The 20014-nt window shown below is 38.8% G+C and overlaps 3 protein-coding genes across 5 annotated transcripts; 1 reads left to right on the forward strand and 2 right to left on the reverse strand.

Moving 5' to 3' along the window:
- Positions 1 to 1198: 1198 nt before the first annotated feature.
- On the reverse strand, positions 1199 to 3487 carry LOC138631444 (transmembrane 4 L6 family member 1-like). Its single transcript, XM_069716392.1, has 5 exons — positions 3187 to 3487; positions 2742 to 2807; positions 1833 to 1966; positions 1561 to 1747; positions 1199 to 1474 (listed from the first exon to the last, which is right to left on the reverse strand). The coding sequence occupies exons 1-5, from the start codon at positions 3361 to 3363 to the stop codon at positions 1451 to 1453; spliced, it is 588 nt and encodes a 195-aa protein (XP_069572493.1). The 5' UTR covers positions 3364 to 3487; the 3' UTR covers positions 1199 to 1450.
- LOC138631442 (mannose-P-dolichol utilization defect 1 protein-like) lies at positions 1901 to 8455 on the forward strand. Of its 2 annotated transcripts, none has more exons than XM_069716391.1 (7): positions 1901 to 1992; positions 4035 to 4100; positions 4748 to 4880; positions 5272 to 5357; positions 6585 to 6700; positions 6814 to 6924; positions 7032 to 8455. In XM_069716391.1, the coding sequence occupies exons 1-7, from the start codon at positions 1980 to 1982 to the stop codon at positions 7152 to 7154; spliced, it is 648 nt and encodes a 215-aa protein (XP_069572492.1). In that variant the 5' UTR covers positions 1901 to 1979; the 3' UTR covers positions 7155 to 8455. The 2 variants fall into 2 exon arrangements, with proteins under 2 accessions (XP_069572492.1, XP_069572491.1); XM_069716390.1 differs by lacking the exon at positions 1901 to 1992 and adding an exon at positions 3681 to 3815.
- slc25a35 (solute carrier family 25 member 35) lies at positions 4206 to 16860 on the reverse strand. Of its 2 annotated transcripts, XR_011311720.1 has the most exons (7): positions 15326 to 15876; positions 15150 to 15215; positions 14908 to 15060; positions 13716 to 13850; positions 12612 to 12810; positions 7004 to 7134; positions 4206 to 5371 (listed from the first exon to the last, which is right to left on the reverse strand). XR_011311720.1 is itself a non-coding variant. In XM_069716389.1 (6 exons), exons 2-6 carry the CDS (start codon positions 15695 to 15697, stop codon positions 12640 to 12642), a joined length of 897 nt encoding a protein of 298 aa, XP_069572490.1. In that variant the 5' UTR covers positions 15698 to 15809; positions 15887 to 16860; the 3' UTR covers positions 8089 to 12639. The 2 variants fall into 2 exon arrangements, 1 of the variants encoding a protein (XP_069572490.1); XM_069716389.1 differs by lacking the exons at positions 4206 to 5371; positions 7004 to 7134 and adding an exon at positions 15887 to 16860 and having other exon boundaries at positions 8089 to 12810; positions 15326 to 15809.
- Positions 16861 to 20014: the final 3154 nt, after the last annotated feature.

A 20014-nucleotide genomic window follows, 5' to 3' on the forward strand; every position in this document is an offset into this window, starting at 1 on the left:
TCGACGGTGGATGGAAACTGTCTGCTTTTGCGGTCTGTTGGTTTTCTGAATATGGAAGTATGTAGGATGCCATTGTCATCTTTAAACATCTTTAAATCAATCAAATTAATTTCAGTTAAAGAAAACTCTAGACTAAGCTTTACGTTGCTATTAGTGTTGTTTAAATATGAGTGGAACTGAAGAAGTTCTGCCTCTGACCCAGACCACAGTAGAAGAATGTCATCTATGTATAGCATTTAGGCTCGAACACACAAATCGTTCTTCCCAAAGACCCATAAACAGATTGGAATAATTCGGTGCAAAACATGCCCCTATTGCTGTACCTTTTTTCTGTTTACAAAATTGATTCTGAAACAGGAAGGCATTATTATTTAAAGTCCATTTTGCAAGTTGCAAGATAAAGGCAGCAGGGGGCATCTGTTCTGGTTGTCTCTTTTTCAAGAAATGGGATAAAGCCTCTAGTCCCTCCTTATGATCAATGTTAGTATATAGTGATTCTACATCCATGGTCACTAAAAATGATGCAGATACAATAATCTTTATGTCTTTAATTTTATTTAGCACTTGTGTGCTGTCTTGAATAAATGAAGGAAGGTCACAAACAAAAGGCTTAATGTAAAAATCCACAAATTTTGATGCTGGTTCTGTGACTGACTCATTACCACTGATTATTGGTCTTCCTGGTGGATTTTCTAAGTTCTTATGTATTTTGGGAAGCATATAAAAAGCAGGTATTCTTGGGGTCTCACATGATAAAAAGTCATGTTCTTTTTGTGGAATCCGATGTTTATTATTTACCTTTAAAAGCATTTCTTTAAGTTCCATCTGAATTTTTTTCCTTTGCGTTAGACTGTAGAGGTTCATAATACTCATGATTATCCAGTATGGCCTCTTTGATGAATTGATCTTTACCCCACACTACTACTGCTCCCCCTTTATCAGCTCTTTTAATTATGATGTTTTCATTAGTTGACAGACATTTTAAAGACAATACATGTCTCCTCTTTAGTCAAGTTGTTATCCCCTTTTCTCTTGGATGTAAAGAGTTTTTCCACTTCATATGTTACTTTTCTATAGAAAGTATTCAGTCTTATTGAATATATTTGGTGTAAATGTGGACTTGGGCTTAAATGCAAGTAATATTGACTCGTTTTGTGTTTGAGGGCTGCAAAAAAAATGACAAAACACACCACAGATCTGTAGCTGTTTATATTTTGAACCAGTTTATTTCCAATTGAATTAGGAGGATTTATTTATAATACTGTTCTCATTTCACCGCATGTCCTAATACATTGTAATAATGCGAAGCATCTGAAATCAAATTTAAATGTTATAATCTGTTATAATAGCCAGCGGCAGTTTCAAAGTGAGCATGGTATGCAGATTTAGGCAGGAGCACTTCTCTCAGACATCCATCAGGGAGAAGCAGTCATCTCTACACATGCTGTATTCATGCCATAGAACCTATGGCTCCCTTAAGTAAAAAAACAAAAACAAACAATACATAAACTCAAATTGCACAGCTTTCGTGAAATGTCTGTGTGACCTCTCGAGTCTCACCTCTTTGTTGTTGCTGGTTCCACACACGCAGCCGACGAGGCCGTTGATCACCTGAGTGGCGAGGAGCAGCCCCTGCAGACAGCTGGTGGCAGCCAGAGTCATGAACAACCCCAAGTTGAACTGCACCACATTCTTCGGCTCTGTACACTTTTCCCATGACTTGGCGTCACTCATGTAGGTGGAATTGCTGTGTATAAAAAAAAAAGAGGCTAGTAAATGACCGGAACGTCACTGTGTTGAAGAGCATCATCAGAGTTACTTGTGCTCGTCACCTGTTTCTAAACGGTGCTGTCCACTTGTCACCTTCTTTGCAGAAGGGCCCGCTAGCCAGACCCAGCATCGCCACAGTGAAGCTGTACAGAGCTCCGGCCAAACCCACTACAGCGAATACAATCGATAGGAACATCTGCAAAGGTTAAATGACAGCAAAAGGTCAGAAACATTTTCACTGCAGTTTAAGAAGCAACATATATTTTTTTTAACTATTCATAAATTACACATTAATGAGTTTAAGAAAGACTAGACATGAACCTGTTTGTTGATATTTCTTTCTTCTATCACCTTCCTCATATTCTTACTGCGAGTTATTTTCCCAACAGCAACATAAGAAAACACAGACTGATGCCTAAACATGTCTCTGCTATTAAAATGCAGTGATAGTTTCAGCTTTAACGTATGTTTAAATCAAAATGCAATACAGTAACTACATCTACAAAGCATCGGAAAATATAACAATATTTAATGTATTTTCCATTGCTATGTGATTTCTTTTAATGTCGGCATTACAAATCGTCTACACTATATACTGTATAGTATACTTGTATATAATAGAAACAAATCTCTGTTTATGATATTCAAAATAGTTCAGATGGGAAGTATTTATGTAGTTTTAAACCCATTTCAAAAAGTTGTTTGCAGGCCTTGTGCCTAAAAAAGGAGAAATGCTGTGGCACTGATCGTTTTGTGTTTTCTTATCTATCTCAAAAGCATCTAAACATTGTGCAACAGTGATGCAGCACCACGCAGCATATTTCTCCTTTTTCAGCTGAGTGATCCTCAGCTTCACTGGTTCCCCATTAACAATTTTGTTCAGTCATTGTGGCAGAAACTTCTTCTTGAAGTTCGGAGAAAGGAGTGTGACCTTTTTACTGAGCTCCTGAAATCCCTTCTGACCGACTCACCCCGATTCGATTGCTGCAGCACCCCTGTTCTCCTGTCAGGTGAATGTAAAATGCTGGGATCAGCACCTGTGGTGAATCACAGTAGTTGACAGGGAATTAGATGCAGCAACAGTATGAAAGATGTTCAGAAACAGTTCATAAATTGGACAAAACAATTCAGCAACTGAAAATTTTTGAAACTGCAGCAAACTTAGTATTAAAAGTCCCTCATTATTAATGCATTTGATTTGAAATGTTTTTCATTTTTGGAGGATTGCAGATTTTTACAAAAGTAAAAAAAAATTGGACAGGCAGTAGGGCCAAATCTGCATAATCTAAACAAACAGCATAAAGCAGGTATTTTTCCGTTTTACCAGAGTCTACACATCTTTTTTCAAAACAGTTTACAGATGCTTTAAGTTTGGGGTCACACCCTCAGTAACAGACCAGAGAAAAGGCAACTCACCATCACACCCCCTCCGATGATTCCCCCCATGTATTTCACCTCGTCAGTAATATGTCCTCCTCTGACATACTTGACGTCCAAGCCGGGAAAGAACAGCACAATGTTACAGATGATGGACAGAAGTACAAGTGGGTACAGAGTCGCAGCGATGCAGCGGGAACACTTTCCACTACACATGTTGTCAGGGCGAAAACTGACCCACTGCTGTAAAAGCTCCTGCTCACTAAGTTTTAGCTGAAGCCCTTCCTGTTTTCAGAGAGGAGAAGTCTCCCTCAGACCTCACCAATAGTCAGAAATGTATTAGTACTAGTACTGGTAGTAGTAGTAGTAGTACTAGTACTAGTAGTAGTATTTTGGAATAAGCTAAAGACTTAAAAAAAAAAAATTAAAAAAAATAAAAGTGGAACAGTGACTGTTGTCTCAGAGGTCAAACGTCCAACTGTGTGTCCTCTTCGGTCTCCGCTGTAAATATTAGGGACCCTTTGAACCCCTCCCCCTGTTACTGAGGATCAATCCTGCCTACAGTTGACCGACCATGGCTGCTACGTCTCCCGTCAAAGACTTCCTCGTTACCTATTTAATGCCAGAAAAATGCTATAGGGAGTTTTTCGTCAGCTTTCACCTGCACGGTGAGGTTTGGGTGGGAAATATCACGGTGAAATGTTGCGAAAAATCTGTTCCAGATGTGCAGCGGGTCTCCTTTAATAACTGCAAACTTAAGAGCGAGCTAAAACTGGGATATGTCGTCGGCCTTTTGGTGTATTACGCATCTTATTGGCACACAATTGTCATCCAGCGTGAGATCTGCTGTGGTCGGTTTGTTTTGATATTTGCAATTTGTGTTACAGTGCCGTGCCTAAAGTTTGTGCTGAACAGAGTGGTCGGATTTTGGATCCTCCTGGACACATTCCTGGGTAAGAGCTGCATGTTTTCATCACGCGATATCAGCCGAACATAAAGTACCAAACACAATTAACAACTACAGTTCAATAATAACTTCCACACTGACATGCTCACGATCAGGCTTTTAAAAGACTTTAATACATATTATTTAATACATTTTTACATTATAATTATTTTGTGTAATGATCAATTTAGTATTAAACTTCCCACAAGAATGAGGTGCTCTAATAAAGTGAAAGACTCACTGCTGTACTAGTGGAAGCCTACATAACACCAGGCCTAGTGATGAAGCCACACAACATTACCATGTCACCTAAATGCGGAAACAAGTCTTCATGGGAAATTGAATCCTGCCCCAGTACAATGCAACGTAATGTTAGGATATTTAATGTGACTATTAAGGACCCCCCCCCCCCCACTATATACGTTACTTTTTGGAGTATTTATAAATCAAAGCCACCATACAGATTGACTTATATAGTAACTAATGGTATCTTAATATGATTAATTACTGTCTTGAATTGATTAGCCCACTTGTGTTCTTTGCAATGTATATTGGGACCATGTTGCCTACTGATTGTGCACTTTAAATAAATTGATTGATTACTATTTCTTTTTCTTAACAACCAAATCTCACTTGTCTGTCTGTCGTCTGCAGCTCAGCTGCCTCAGCTGCTGAAGATACTGTGGAGAGGAAGTGTTGAAGGCCTGAGTCTAACCTCCATCCTGCTGCAGCTTTATGCTTTCTCATGTCCTGTTGTGTACGCCGTGTCCAACAACTTCCCACTCTTGTAAGTAATTATCAACCAGGAAATGAATAAGTCAAAGATCACATTATTCTTAATTTCTCTGATGCTGGAAACGACACCAATTTTCATTACATTTTCAAGTTTAAATAACATGTTGGACCAGTTTTTTTTTTTTTTTTTTCTTGGTTTGCTCATTCTTTATGAATGCCTAACTCACTTGCTGTGGGAGTGAGCTGTTTGCACAAGGCTGTGGGTGGACACCGATGTTTATAAACCTACACACCTCAACACACCTTCTGTCAAGTTTAAATAAAGACTGTAGGTCCATTAAGTTCAATACAATGCAAAGATTGTAGTCCTTCTGAAAAGAGACATTTCTCTGTTCTGCAGCTGGCAGTTACCTGTGTGCCTTACATGTATTTTACTTGAACAGTGCCTGGGCTGAGAGACTTTTCACATTGGCCCAGACAGCAGCGATCATCTTCCTCATCCTTCATTATCGTGGTGATACCCTCAGAGGTCAGCACACTCATCTGCAAAGTAATCAATCAATCAATGAATCCAATCAAATGCACATTCCATATCAGATATATTCTTTGAGGATACAGAACAGACCAAAAACAAACAATGTGACACTTTGTCTCTAAATGCTTTGACTTTATGTTTGTGGCTCTCAGCTACAAACAGAGGAAGTCAAATTTGACTAAGAAATAGTTCACATATAAAGTCCTATTTAAACATGACTCAGTAATTTCGCAGGCAGCTGCAGTTTTTAGCAAACATTTCATGTTTATTATATTTAGTCTATTTTTAGCAATGAATTCATACAGACCTGGTGCTGTAAGGATTATTTACAGCAGGAAAACAATGTTTGTGGGATTGACTTAAATCAATTATCATTATTTTGTGTATTTATTCAATTGTATTTTTCATTTCTTTCTGATTCAGTGTGATTGACATGTTTCGTTTTTTAAATAAAGGTTTTTCCTAGCATATGAGGATTCTGATAACAGATTGCAATCAGTACGGCATCAGTTACAATGTTTCACTTACAGTATTATAACTTGTAGGAACAAATGCTGCTTCACAATTTAAGGAGACTAATCTCTTGGTGCAAGTCAGTACTAAAATTAAATTCAGGAAATATTAAAATAGGTCATATTCAATGCATACATAGATAAACCAATAGCAGGTTTAAACCAGGTTTGATCACATTAATAGGTTTTACAAAGACCAGATGAAGAAACTGTGTTGTGATAAAATAAAAAAAAACAAGTTGCTACAATAGTCAGAAGTGAACTTCTGTGAGACATTTTAAGGAATTAATCAGCTGGATGAACCATTAGTAAGAGAGCTTTCGGTCTCCTACAGGAAAAAGTCTTACGTTGAATGTAAAAAATAGTTTATCAGCCAACAGCAGTAAGCTGACCAAAAACCACACACACACGTCCTGTTTGACTTTCTATACTTTCTTGCAGCACCATCTTGTGGTGTTACCCTTCCACTTAAAAAGAAAAATGGCATCACTTCTCTTAAAACACATTGATAGAGACGTGTTTTAATTTAAAGGTTTAAATAATTATGTACATATTGCATTTTAAGTTTTGTCTAATATCTGTTGATTTCATAAGTAACCTGTATGAAAATTGTTGGCAACAAATGTTATAGTGTTTTCTTTGGGACCTTCAAGTTTCTATTAATCTATATGTATTTTCTCATCATCCTTTTCTATGTTTTATGTGTCAGGAATTCTGCTCCTCTTGGGTTATAGTGGTGTAATGTTCCTCCTGGGCTCCTATGCAGCTACAGCTGTCGTCTCAGTAATGCAGGCCTCCAGTTTGGCAGCTTTAATTGCAAGCAAGGTAAAACTCAATGCCCTACATTTCAAAGCTGTTCTATGATTAATATGACCTGTACAGTGAACATATCACTATCAGAGAAGAGGGCGTTCATTTACTCTATTTGTTTTTTCCAGGCTCTCCAGACTGTAACGAACCACCACAACGGCCACACAGGTCAGCTGTCCAGTGTGTCGGTGTTCCTGTCTTGTGCAGGTTCTCTGGGTGTTCTCTTCGTCTCTCTGCAGGTACGCAGTCAGGAATCACACACAAACACAGCAGCGCAACTGCATAATTTACACTCATTTCTCACTTGTCTTTACTAACCGAGATTGCTTGAAACTTTTTCCTGTAGGAGACCGAAAGCTCTCTTGCTAGTCTGTCACACATACTGTCCGCCTGTCTCAGCTGTGTCCTCCTGGCCCAGGTCCTCTGCTGCAGGAGCAGCACTGCCACCGCTACAAAGAAGAGAGAGTAGAGGTGGAAGACAGGACTCTCACATCAAATAAACTCTCATATCACATGCGCATCGTTTCTGTCAGGCGAAGGTTTTGTGATTGTGTGGCTTGTTACGGTGCCAAATAGCAGTAAGTGTTTACAGGGTTTATTGATACTAATTTGCCTCTCAGATCCACTTTAAAACAAGTCATGTTTTGTATGTCTGTGTAAATGAGAACTCTCTGTCTTGGTCGGCCTTTTCAACAAGCTTAAATATTATGTCTGCATTTAGTTTTGGTTCAGGGAAACATAACACCTTCTGTTGCTGTCTAGTGTAAATAAGAATTACTTCACTATCGAGGGAAGCACTTTCATTGGCATCTGTAGGTGACTGTCAAAATAAAAGTCTATTGTGGGTTTATTTAAAGTGTTCTCATTGCTCTGTTACTGTTTGTTAAGCTGTTTCAATTTTGAGTTTAATAGGAAGAGAAACTTGGCAAGGATGTCTATTGTAAATTATAAATCAATACAGGCTTTAAAACTAATCAGGTCAGGTATGTTCTGTTCATGATGCATTCACTTCTTGTCAGATTTACTGTTTGTTCTGCAGATTGGGAAAATGGTCAACCCCACTATGGTATTCTTTTGTGATAGTTTCTGGTCTTCCTGTTTGGCATTACATAAGATTAGTTATTTCTACCAATTCTATAAAAATCACAAGGTAGTCCAGCTTTAACTGTCTTTCACTTTTTTACAGTGACTCAGAATTGGTTCAAAAAATGCAGCTCACTGAGCATCCTGTTTCTTACAAACATTTACTCCTTGGAGCTGCTGAGCACTTCTGGCACGGCCTCAGAGTGTAATCTATTCAGGGGCTTACTGGGGCAACAGTGCTTGAGGGCATTTCAGGAGGTAGATATTTACAGTTTATTCAATAACTACTTGTCAGATTTTTCTTTTACATTAAAAGTCTCACAGAAATACTTTGAAATACGTACATGAAATACTTTTGAGTGGAAGAACCTGTTCATGAATGCTTGCAGACTGCCTGCTGAGCCACTGAACAAAATGTCCAGTGTGGCTCAGTAACATTCCCCATATTCACAGGAGCTCTGCCAGCGGCACATCAACCTTGTTTGTTGAGGCAGCTGCATGTTTCCATCCAATAGAACACAAAAATACTACTGATCGTTTACCAATAATACATTTCTTTATGGGTTTTTAAGATTAAGGGTTTTATATGAATATCTTATAAAATGTTTTACTTCAATACCCGTTGAACTGTACTGTGAACTGAATATGCTGTGAATTATTAAAAATAAAATGCTGCTACAGAATGTATTTATTTATTTTGTTATTCGTGAAAACATGGAATGCACAGCTGTCACCTTCAGTGACCTCGCTGCTTATGCGAGTATAATATTGTCTACCCTCTCGATTTTCCGCTGGGAGTCATGTTACAACTGAAGTTTCACGCCGTAGGCTTTCTGAATGACGATATTAGTTATTCCAAGCTCAGCACTGCGTGTCGATAGCACGGTAAGGTCTGAGATCAGTGTCACAATGTCCCGGCTAAAATGAGACATGTTGCGTATTGTACACAAAGAAAATGTCAGAGAAGCTACCTCGTCTCAGCAGCAGTAAAACAAGTTTCTTTGAGTTTGTGAAAACATATATTCTTATTTATTTATATATTGGACAGTGCTTTAAATAATTTTCAACTTACAATAATTGGGATGCAAAACCAATGACATTCTAATCAGCCAGACAAAACTGCATGTTGTATTTAGCTAAGATGGTGAACTTGGTAAACATTATATCTGCGACAAATCAGCATGTTAGTGTCCTGGTGTGAGCGTGCTTTTATGTCTCCAAACATTTGCAAACATTCATTAAATTATTCTGCCTGCTAGTCAACCTAAATTATGCTTTTATAATGCATTTTTGTTTAGTCCCTAAATAAATAAATAAAGATAGAAATATGAAATCACAGTGCTGTACTTTCTGTTCTCTAGGGTTTCTCAATATCAGCTCATTGATTGACCAATTTTGAATGTAGTGGAGGAAAGATTACTCAGATTCTTGTAAATCTGAGGAAATGAACCTAAAACCGCTGACTGCTCGCCTGTGTAAAGTCTACACCCTAACAGCATTAAAAGAGTGTGAGGTATTAGTAATAAAAGCCGAATATGAATGTTTGAATATGATAGAAAATGAGCAGTTTTTTTTTTTTGTCTCGTGTTTAATTTGTCTCATAGGAAAACAGGTGAGTAACACCACAATAAAAACTTTGATCATTTATTTGCTCTTCATGTCCATTGCACAGAAATATTGAAAACCCATGACAGGGAGTGCATTTTGTAAAACATTCATGAAATCCAATCAAGCTGCTGCACGCAACATTTATTAATAGTGCCGGACTCTTAAACAGTCACGAGGTTTCATGTTTGACTTCATAAAGGAGACATCTGAAAATGAGTTGAGCAATTTCCAAACAAAAGTTTCCTTCAATGTCTCCTTCCTAAACCTCAATAATTTTAGCATTTGAAATCCCTTAGGCTCCTACAGTAAATAATATAAACTAATCACCAGCTTCTCACTTTGTGGTCATTGTAGACCACTGTTAGCAGGTTTCTGTTCAAACAACGCAAATTACCATGACAACATGGCCTCATGGTAATGGCCTGGCTGCAGTAGTGCACAGCACAGCATGTTAGGAATCCAGTCTGTCTCACTGGTCAATGGTACGAGTTTTGGCACAAAGTTCGTCTGACAGAAGTCCTTTCAGATCACATGTGCTTCAACTATTATTTCAAAGACAACATTTCATGTCCAATAATGAGATCTGGGTAATACTAGTATAGTCTGATCTACTTTATAACTGTCCCATCAGTGTATGAAATATACAGTACAGCTGCTACTGCTGTTTAAGTAGGGTGACGTTGAATTAATTTTACCCTCCAAAATATAAAATATGTTCACTTACATACATAAGAAAACTCCATGAGGAACCACATACAGTGTTTATAGTACAAATGAGCAGAATTAGATTTGAGAAGACAAAAGTAGAAAAATGGAAAACCTTTCTGTAGCTTTATTTTACTTCATAAAATAAAATAAACTCAAGTAACATTAGTCTTCTTCCTTCTGTTATGGAAGTTCAGCAGATAAATATGTGTTCTTATGGCTACAGCACTGACTACATGTCTCCTGTAGGCCCAAACTATGTCCGAAGAACAGCTAATAATGTGTTTTTTAATTTTTGACTTTTTGAAGTGTATCTTGGACTTCATGAAGAAAGCACCAAATCTGGCTCACAGGTCTGGGAGCAGTTTTGTACAAAGTCCTTTTCATGGTAATCCGACTGTTGGGCTAAAGTATACAAGTTTAACAGAACCATAAGTGACCCGCATGCAGGTATGTGTCAAGTATGTAACAAAAAAAACTCTGTCTAAAACTGAACTAATTTTTCAAAATTCCACAGCAACACACTGAAATATGACAAATAATGGACTGAATTGTTGGCCAGCTGCCATAAATTAACTGTGAAAAGGTGTCATTATGGCACCAATATCTTTTATAAGTATTAATTTGATGATTTTAATATTAATTGGCAACAAGTAACAAAGAAAAGTAAGCTGAAATAATAATTGTACAAGTTGGTTAAAGCCAAACATTTAAAAGTGCAACTGAGATTACAAACTCTACTTCGTGCCAATTTGAAATGAATTGGTTTTATTCTAAATGAATTATTAAGGCATGTTATTTTATAACAAGATTCTCACATCACAATGTGATTTTAGCAAGACAAAATTAAGTTTCCTAACTCATCTTAACTCTAAACTGAATATTGTCATATTTGCATATTAAATGCATTTTAAAATGGGCACATACCTTTTTATAATTTTTGCTCTTTAATGGCGGTAGTAATTCGCATGTGTAATAAATGTATTGGTTCACTTTTTTGTGCAACACAACAACCTACGGGTCTCCATTGCAAACATCCCATAATGGCATAATTTGCTTTCACATCCTGTTTTGCTAGTTTCACTGTACATGCTTAGTTTCTATATGAGGCCCAAACTATGTCCGAAGAACAGACTTTTATTCTTCTGTGGACACGATAGAGGGACCTTGAGAAGGATTTTTGTCTCCTACAGATGACGCTCCATAGAAGGAAGTCTTTGGCCAAGAGCTGCCGTTGGACCCTTTACAAACAGTTTCTCTTATTCTATACTGTCTCGTACATATTCTCTATTAGATGTAGCTTTAATTGAGCTATTTAAGCTCAGTACTTCATTCAATACTATGTTCTTCACCGAACTTCAACCTGACGTATTTGGTGTCTTTGGAATTTTTTTTATCTCCACTAGAACTTTCAAAAAACTTCACTGGGTTTGAAACATGCGGCAGCAACAGTGACGTGACCCATCTGTTTGCGAACTGCTGTTCTGAAACCTCGAGTTTAGATTTCAGATCGCCGACACTACACCTGTCCACCGATAACGAAAACCTGACCTCACCACAGACATGTCAATCAAACAGACCCACCCTCAAACATGCCGCTTTTAAGGCCTAATATCGAATCAGTTGGGACTATTTTCATGTGGCCCACCAGAAAACAAATAAGAAGGAGTGACTTAGCGAATGAAACCAAAATGATGTGGAAAAATTTCACTGACTTTGTATTTGAAGAAAGAAGTTGAAATGGAGTCTATGGAGCCGGAGCCTTTTTGGAGCCTCTGTGGTATTGCAGTTTAAGGCACTTTGCAGTCGTCTCATTTTTCAAACCCGAAGCTACGTCCACTTTCATATATAATCTATGGTTTGAACAAACTGGTTTTACAAATGATGTTTGTGCTGACTGGCAGTAGGTCATCTTTGATTTGAGATAGAACTATTACTTTTATTGCTATATTATACTCTGCATCAGCTCCTGCCAACACCAGGCTGCTGCAAAACATTTGTGTGACTCACATTTTCTTTTGCTCGGTTTCTATACGTCTGACGGGATTGTATCAGGATGACGCAGCAGTAGTTAAATGGATAGTGGGGACTGTTCATTGTCTCAAACTGAGGGCCACACTTGATGCTTTCTCCAGAAGTACACAGTGCAGATTCTTTTATATGTTTTGGAATGACATCGTTAAAGTGTTTAAAAGCTATAAAAGAGTAATGACGTTTGGTGGATATACCGCAGAGGACATACGGCTCACTGTGTTTATATCTGAGGACATATGTGACCAAGACAAATTCAAGAGCATTTAGGATATGTCAGGTAAATTATTGCACTTCTTAAATCAGTTTTTAATATATTTAAACCTCGATTCCTGACACGTTTTGGCTGTAATGTGTTTTCTCATTGGAGTGTAAAACATCAAATTTGCTCTCTCCCATTAAAAAAGGAGTGTCTCCTGGTTTTTTCATTGGCCTCATAACCTTAAACTCGTTAAATGAGGACTCATTTAACCTGTGCACCCAGAACTTAATGAGTTACCCATTTTCCAATCTCCTTGTCCCTGGTGTTATCTGTACTGCTGGTACAATTTGCGCAGTTCGTCCCAGAAGAACAAAGACAGAATGGTGTGCGGACCGAGTCGGAAGTAAGAGGCTCCCAAGCCTTTGTAGAGTCCCGTCAAACCCTCCTTCTTCAGGGTCTTGGAAAAGCAGTCAGTGAATCCTTTATAAAGCTGCCCCTGCACAATAAGAGAACGGCAGTCATTTAGTCCACTTTCACTTTCCCAGCCAGATTAAATGTAGCAGTGTTAGAGGCCCCGTCTGTGTCCAGTCACGACACTGCATCAGTTGCAGTCCTTAAAAGAGCACTCCACTGATTTAGCCTTCAGCACTGCTGTAACACAGGAGTCTAAATAAGTATCCAAAATGATGAACCAGAACCAGACGTACTGTCTTATTTCTGTGTGGCTGTTGTGGTTGTAACCTGGAGCTTACATTACCCACAATGCAACACAATGGGCAAAAGTATGTGCTGTGTTCCAAATGGCATACTTATGTATTAACACTCACTTTTTTTTTAGTGCACAAGTGCGTTCAAACTGTCAAGTATAGAAACATGCAGTGCACTGCAAGTACCCAGATGGTCCCAAAAAAATAAATGAAGCGCTGGAAACCTTTTACTCTAAACAGACGTCGTCTTGGCTACGTAGAAGAAGGGGCGGGACCACAGAGTCAAATTAAGGCGTCTAAGGATGCTGCAGCTGTTGTAGAACTGCAGCCTGCAGATTTTTTGGCAGGTGATGCATTTAAATTTCCCGTCAGTGCAAAATGGCAGTTTGAAACAACAATACCCAGTCAAAATTCAGAAGTACTAACATGTAAGAGTACGTTTTGTTCGTGTACTAAGGGAAGTATGTCATTTGGAGCACAGCCACGGGTCGGAGACTTGGGTGTGTTGTGCTACTAGCTGCTAACGTAGCCTCGAGGCTACATTGGGCATGACAGTCTCTCTTGCTGAAATGGCAGATTACGCAATAAAAACTAACACACAGAGAGACAATATCAGAATACAAGTACAGTGAATAGCTGGAGGTGAAAACATGTTAACTGACATAGTGAAAATCTTCAACTTCTTTGAACTCACTTTTCCCAGATGATCCACAGGCTGGTTGTAGAGCCGTGTGCTCACCACATCGAAAGGTGTCATCGCCAGCACCACCACCACACTGCTGATCATGCCGGCAGTCAGGGCCACCAACCAGCTGTTCTCTGGGAACAGCTGGGGAAGAAGGAAATAACAATAATGTGGGGAACAGGATGAGAGAGTGTGCCCTTAGGTCGGGATGCATCGATCCGGTAATGATGTCAGTCCCGACTTCAAAGAGATACATATGGTATCAGTGACACAGAGGCTGATCTAGTCATTTCAATTTTATGTTTACGTCTATGTTAACGTACAGCATCACAATGAGCCAGCAGTACGAGCGTGCTTCTAATTTTAACTGGTCATGACTGCACCCTCACATGCAGTGAAATGGAAGAATGGTTCTACTATTAGTGCCTATGTTACACATATATACACACACACACACACACACACACACACACACACACACACACACACACACACACACACACACACACACACACACACACACACACAGAGTAAACCGATGCACTAGTTGCCTAAGCTTCATGTATTTTTCAGCCAAGGGGCCAATGAAAGGTGTTGAATTTCTGTTCCAGTCGGAGCGCTTTGTCAGTGCCACAATGACTGCTTTTGTAATGTGTCCACAGCTACTGACTACAAATGATATCTCTTCTCCGGTCTGTAACTCAGTTTAGGTCTGTAACTAAGGATTACTCTCATGATCATTAAATCTGCTGATTATTTTCTCAATGAATCTACCAATTACATCTAGACAATGTCAACAAATAGTGAGAACTGCTCATTACAAGTTGCCAGAGTCCTGTGTGAAATCTTCAAATAGTTTGTTTTATCCAACCAACAGTCCTAAACTCAAATATATGGAGACTATACAAAAAAAAAACAAGTAAAAAGCAATTTTTTTGAGAACTACAACCAGATAATTTGAGTATTTTTGCTTAGAATTAAAAACAAATCTTGCTGATTCAATTCAGTATAACGGAGTTATACACTGAGAACAGCCAGACCTCCCAAAACAATTGTGTTCATTCTTGAACAGTGCGGTCATGTGGAAAATGTGCACACATGGTGGAAGACTTAGGAAACAAATCTCCGTCAGCCTACTTCCACCTCATCCCCCGATGAATTTACAGGACTTTCATGGTAAGACCAAAGCGTCATATCCTACCTGCAGGTCAATGACAAGCTCCTTAGAGGAGGAGAAGGTGGAAAGCTGAGCAGCTGACCCCACGCTGACCCTGGGTACAGCAGCACTAGAGCCCCTCCACAGTCCCAGAATGCCGTGCTCCCTGTAGATGGCTGCCAGAGCATGGATCATCCCCTGTGAGGAGGAGGAGGAGGAGGAGGAAGCACACATGAGGACAGGGATGTTGCCACCCCACTCATATTTACACCTTCAGATCACGTTACCTGGTGTTTATACTGATGCCCAACAGCAATAGAGGAGGTAGACTGACTCTGTAGATGAGTCTTCACCTGAAAATGTAAACAATGAGGCTTTATTATTCCCCACAGTAACAAGCTCACCTGATCAACTGTGCTAACAAGTCAAGCCTACTCAGGGTCAAATAAATCCAGCTACTCACCAGGTATATGGGGCTGCCCATCAGGGCTCCCACCACTCCGGCCACGGCCCCCGCTAGCGTGGTTTTGATCGCGCTTACCCTCCCATTGGTGTGGATGTAACCGGAGGACTCGATGATGGCGTACGAGCCGAGCCGCACTCCATTCATAAAAAACTGGTAGAACAGCCCGGGAACCAGTCCTTTCTGCAGACCGGCCAGTCCATCAACTTTGCCGATAGTGTAAAAAGCGTGAAACACGTTGCGGTAATAAACCTGATAGGAGCCCCGGCTCTTGAGTTCCCCTTGCAACTGCATCCGCGTTTTGACGACCTCCAGCGGGTTGGTGAACAGACACGCTCCACACGCCGCCGCGCCGCTCAGCACGAAATCCATCGCGACGGTCCGGCCGGCCGGTGGGATGGTCAGATGTGGCGCTCAGGTCTGCCGTCAGTCCGACCTGTTCTTCATGTTAGCCGCGTCACCCCCTTCAGCAAACAGCACCCCCCTCACACACACACACACACACACACACACACACACACACACACACACACACACACACACACACACACACACACACACACACACACACACACACACACACCAGCTTGCTAGGCCCATCAACTCGCAGACATGGAGCACTTTACGAGCGCCTCGTAAACTCGTAATTCTGACACACGCAATGGTAAATATGGTTTAATACGATTGCAGTGACAGAACCGATACATGCCAAATAAGACTTACATGAAAACGTAAACACAATCCTTCACTGAGGTAAATATCAGAATAGCTACGTTTTATAGCATGATTTTTTTTTTGGGACGTCACCTGAACACCTCATCTTGGAGGCTGGTCTAAGAGTACGTTTGACGCGTCTTTTCTCAGCCAATGAAAACGGTTCTTTATATTTTGGTTTAGTTAACGGTAGTCACGATGGACTGCTGGATTAAAAAAAAACAAATTAATGTGAATGAGCGGCTATATCACCACCACATCTCCAGAAAATCGGATGGGAGCTGTGTGTCAATTAGAGAAACTGTTTTCCAGCCTCAGAAATGCAAATGTTAATGTGTAACTCAAAGATGAGCTTCTCTCCAAACAGATGGCTCATCTATTAGCAACGTTGAATCACGTGAAGGGCATCTCCAAGGATAAAGATAAAATAGCTGATCTATTCCCTGTTTAGTCACTTAACTCCAACTTTCATTCTAAACAAACAAACAAACAAACAAACAAACACACATGCACTGGTGCACTTGCTTGATTAACAGTGGTGGAAAGTAGCCTACTATTATGCTTCCTCTCCACTACATTTCAGAGTAAAATATTGTACTTTCTAGTCAATTGTAATTGTCTCAATTTTAGTTACTTTAAAGATAAAGATTTGACACAATGGAAAACAGGCTTTTAATTACCCTGTCATGATCACTCATTCATCTGGTATCCCTATAAAACGGTAAAGTATTTCACTAGCAGCAGCTAAAATAGTAACTTGGTTATAAATAGTGTTTATATAGTGTTAACATTGTTAATGCACTTTTACTTTGGTAGGATTTTTCCTGCATGACTTTTCCTTGTAATGGAGTATTTTTACATAGCTGTATTAATACTTTTGCATAAGTTCAGGCTCTGAATACTACTTTTACCATTGCTAATCAAAGTGCAAGAAGACAATGATTATTACTAACCTTCCCGTGACATTAATCTCATATTTATGACTGTGATGAACAAATGACAATTTATTGATTATCATTCTGATAAGTAGGTGGATAAATTCACCACAGACTCCAGTCTGATTAAGGAAATCCATCTTCAATGAGAGCAAGACAATTCATTATAATAGCTTAACTGTATTTATTAACTGGTATCCAAATACAGCAAACTTTTGGAGTTATGTAACTGGTTGGCCTTGGCAGTACTGCTGCCTCTACAAAAGCAGTAATTAAGTGTTGATTACTGCTTGAGCACAAAGCTGTGCAGTAGGTCAAAGTTAAGCTCATAACAAAGAAGCTTTTCTCTGATTAAGGAATCTGAAGAAGAATAACTGCTCAAAAAAGATCTATTGTAAATTATCTGACAGATTATCGTGTTATGCTTGATTTGGGCTGTTTCAAAGAAGTTATAGGTAATTACATTAAATTGATTAATTACATTATTATTGTATAATTATTTAATTACATTAAAGGGTGTAAAAAGATGTGTTCACTTCACACGTTTACATTTTTACACTGAACATGGAATTAGCTGTTTTAACAATGGGACCTTATTTTGCAGTACTTTTAGTAAAACTCTCCTCAGTGAAGTAAAATGAGTTCAGGGAAATACCAGGTTACTGGGGCAACCCCATCAATCTTAATAAGTGATTACTGTTTGAGGGAGAACAGTGACATCTACTGCCGTTTTTAACCATCCGTGTTTAATCAGCTGATGAGCATTTACAGTTTAGCTGCAGGAGGATATCAGTAAAACACCAACATGCTAGTAAAGAGCATGATACAATTGTAGCAGTACAACAGTGGAATAATGAGTGTAAACCCATACTGATGTGTTTGTAGTAATACTATTGCTCTTACCTCACCTTTGACTTCAGAGATGAACGTGGAGTGTTTACATGACGCAGGTATCCCTGTCTTTGAGATACTTTGATTAACCCCCTTGTCTGGGTCAGTGGGTTTGGTCTTTGTCACTGAGCTGGATTAGACTTGAAAGTAAGATCCGGTTCACCTCTACCCCTTCAAATAGGATTTGTGCTCAGGGTCTTTTGCACAGCCCCCGCCTGATGCACAGAGACAGGAAGTGGGCTTAAACAGCGCTAAATGGGACTAGATTTTAGCTTTCGTTTGTGTTGTTTATCGAGCCATCGATGTGTTTTGTACCATCCTTCTTACATTCAATCTATTCTCCTTTACAATAAAACCGGCCTTCCTTTGCACAAAATATAATATAATGACCCCTATGGCTCTCATTCTCATGGTGGCAGCGTAGTTGCAGATTGTGGACAGAGGTCACACCATGAACTGTAAAATTTAAGCTGCTTCTAAATATCAAATGAACATTTTTGACATAAGACGAAAACTTGAAGCTCTGGTGGTGCTGAATATATTTACCTCATCTTCAAGTTTTAGTGCTTATCAGATCAATAAATCAGTGTAACATGTGCTTTTTTCTTCTGTTAACATCATTACTATATGATCAATACTGTTAGATGAGTGTTTACTTCACCGACGCTACCATTGTGTTGAAATGTAAAGAGAAATGCAGTTTCGTTCTTTTTGATTTCTGTGAAAGTCTTTCAGTATATCACACACCTCTCACAGTGTAAATCCCTGTTACATGTTGACTTGACTGTATTTTGTGTGATTAAAGTCAGAAGAGATATAAATTTGGTTTTCTTTCTTGAATAAAAAGAAATGTTGTGGTCGATACCGAACAGAAAAAATAAAATGACAATAATGTAAAGTCATCATTTTGATCTTGTAATAATCTGTGAGTTAGTATGTTCTATTTTGAAGTCAGAATTACAAGAAACATATTTTGTTAAGTGTTATGCAAATTTAAACTTTGTCATGAAACCTGAGCCAAAGCAATACATTACTGACTTCTCCCTATTTTCCACTCACAATCAAACATGTATTTCCAGCCGCTTTATTGATGCAAGCCACTCTGTGTTCATTCTGTAGTTTATCCTCTTCAGCTTCATGAACTAAATCCCTCTTCTCCATTTCCCCAACCAGCCACTAAATCCTCTCACCTAAAATGTGCCTGTATAATTTAGTTATCCCTTGCCCATGCACCTGCAAATCATTTTGTAAATAAGGATTCACATGTAGCATCTCTAATGAATATAAACAGCATTTCTTTATATAATGAAGGTCATGCAATCATACAGAAGTTCAAAGATAATTTTGTGCTCTTAATCACACCTCAATAAGATAATCCATTTTTGATCTGCAGCTTGCTTTTGAGCCAGATTGTCGATCAACAGACTGCGTGGCAAAATTAAATTAAATACATTTTTAAAGTTAAATTAAAATTTTACTTCTGCTATGCATTTCAGCCTTTTGTATTTCACATAAGTGTGAATCAAATGCCAAAGCATATAGACTGGACAAAGTTATGGGACAGTTGGTCAAGAATTGTGTCAAAGAGTCACGTTTAGTATATTTCTTTTACCTTTTTCTTTATAAAATATGTGCTAAACAAAAGCATGGTTTCCATTTTGAATGACACCTATTGAGTTTGTACATGATTTATCTTTAGTGATCACTGCTGCTGTTGAGGTACACTAATAGCTTGTGCCCAGTTGCACCGTCCCATAGTGTCAGGGTGTAATCCTTACCAGCTAATGAACTACCAATTAGGATTTCAGGTGCAGAGTAGACCTCACCTTTCCAAAACATCACGTTGCAGAGTGAGCAGGGGAGAGTGAGTGTGTTCGATACCTTTACAGGACAGAGATTATGCCTTTTAGTTCTGCTTGATGGAAGGACATTTTATATATTTGATGATCTCCAGTTGGAATTAATTTATTTCCTGCAAGTCTGAATTTGACCTTCTGCAACTGCAAAGTACGGTGAGTGCTGATTCATCACTAGTGATTCTATATAGTGTCAACCTGTATAGGAAATACTGTCTTTTTAAAATTCCTCATAGAGCATTGCTTAATATGGGCGTGGCATTATTTATTTTATGGTTCCAACATCAAATTAA

Source organism: Brachyistius frenatus, unplaced genomic scaffold (assembly GCF_029030835.1).
Source record: "Brachyistius frenatus isolate BFR_SWC_R1_liver_20210118 unplaced genomic scaffold, ASM2903083v1 Contig_157, whole genome shotgun sequence".
In the NCBI taxonomy this organism is placed as follows: domain Eukaryota; kingdom Metazoa; phylum Chordata; class Actinopteri; family Embiotocidae; genus Brachyistius; species Brachyistius frenatus.

Excerpts from the sequence above, each read along its gene's own strand:
- LOC138631444 (XM_069716392.1), bottom strand. The coding sequence starts at position 3,363 with ATGTGTAGTGGAAAGTGTTCCCGCTGCATCGCTGCGACTCTGTACCCA. Across the intron at positions 1,967-2,741 it reads GCTGCAGCAATCGAATCGGG|ATGTTCCTATCGATTGTATT; the intron begins GTGAGTCGGTCA and ends TAACCTTTGCAG. Across the intron at positions 1,748-1,832 it reads ACAGCACCGTTTAGAAACAG|CAATTCCACCTACATGAGTG; the intron begins GTGACGAGCACA and ends TTTTATACACAG.
- LOC138631442 (XM_069716390.1), top strand. The coding sequence starts at position 3,722 with ATGGCTGCTACGTCTCCCGTCAAAGACTTCCTCGTTACCTATTTAATG. Across the intron at positions 3,816-4,034 it reads CGTCAGCTTTCACCTGCACG|TGCCGTGCCTAAAGTTTGTG; the intron begins GTGAGGTTTGGG and ends TTTGTGTTACAG. Across the intron at positions 6,925-7,031 it reads TTCTCTTCGTCTCTCTGCAG|GAGACCGAAAGCTCTCTTGC; the intron begins GTACGCAGTCAG and ends TTTTTCCTGTAG.
- slc25a35 (XM_069716389.1), bottom strand. The coding sequence starts at position 15,697 with ATGGATTTCGTGCTGAGCGGCGCGGCGGCGTGTGGAGCGTGTCTGTTC. Across the intron at positions 15,216-15,325 it reads TGGGCAGCCCCATATACCTG|GTGAAGACTCATCTACAGAG; the intron begins GTGAGTAGCTGG and ends TTACATTTTCAG. Across the intron at positions 15,061-15,149 it reads GGCATCAGTATAAACACCAG|GGGATGATCCATGCTCTGGC; the intron begins GTAACGTGATCT and ends TCCTCCTCACAG.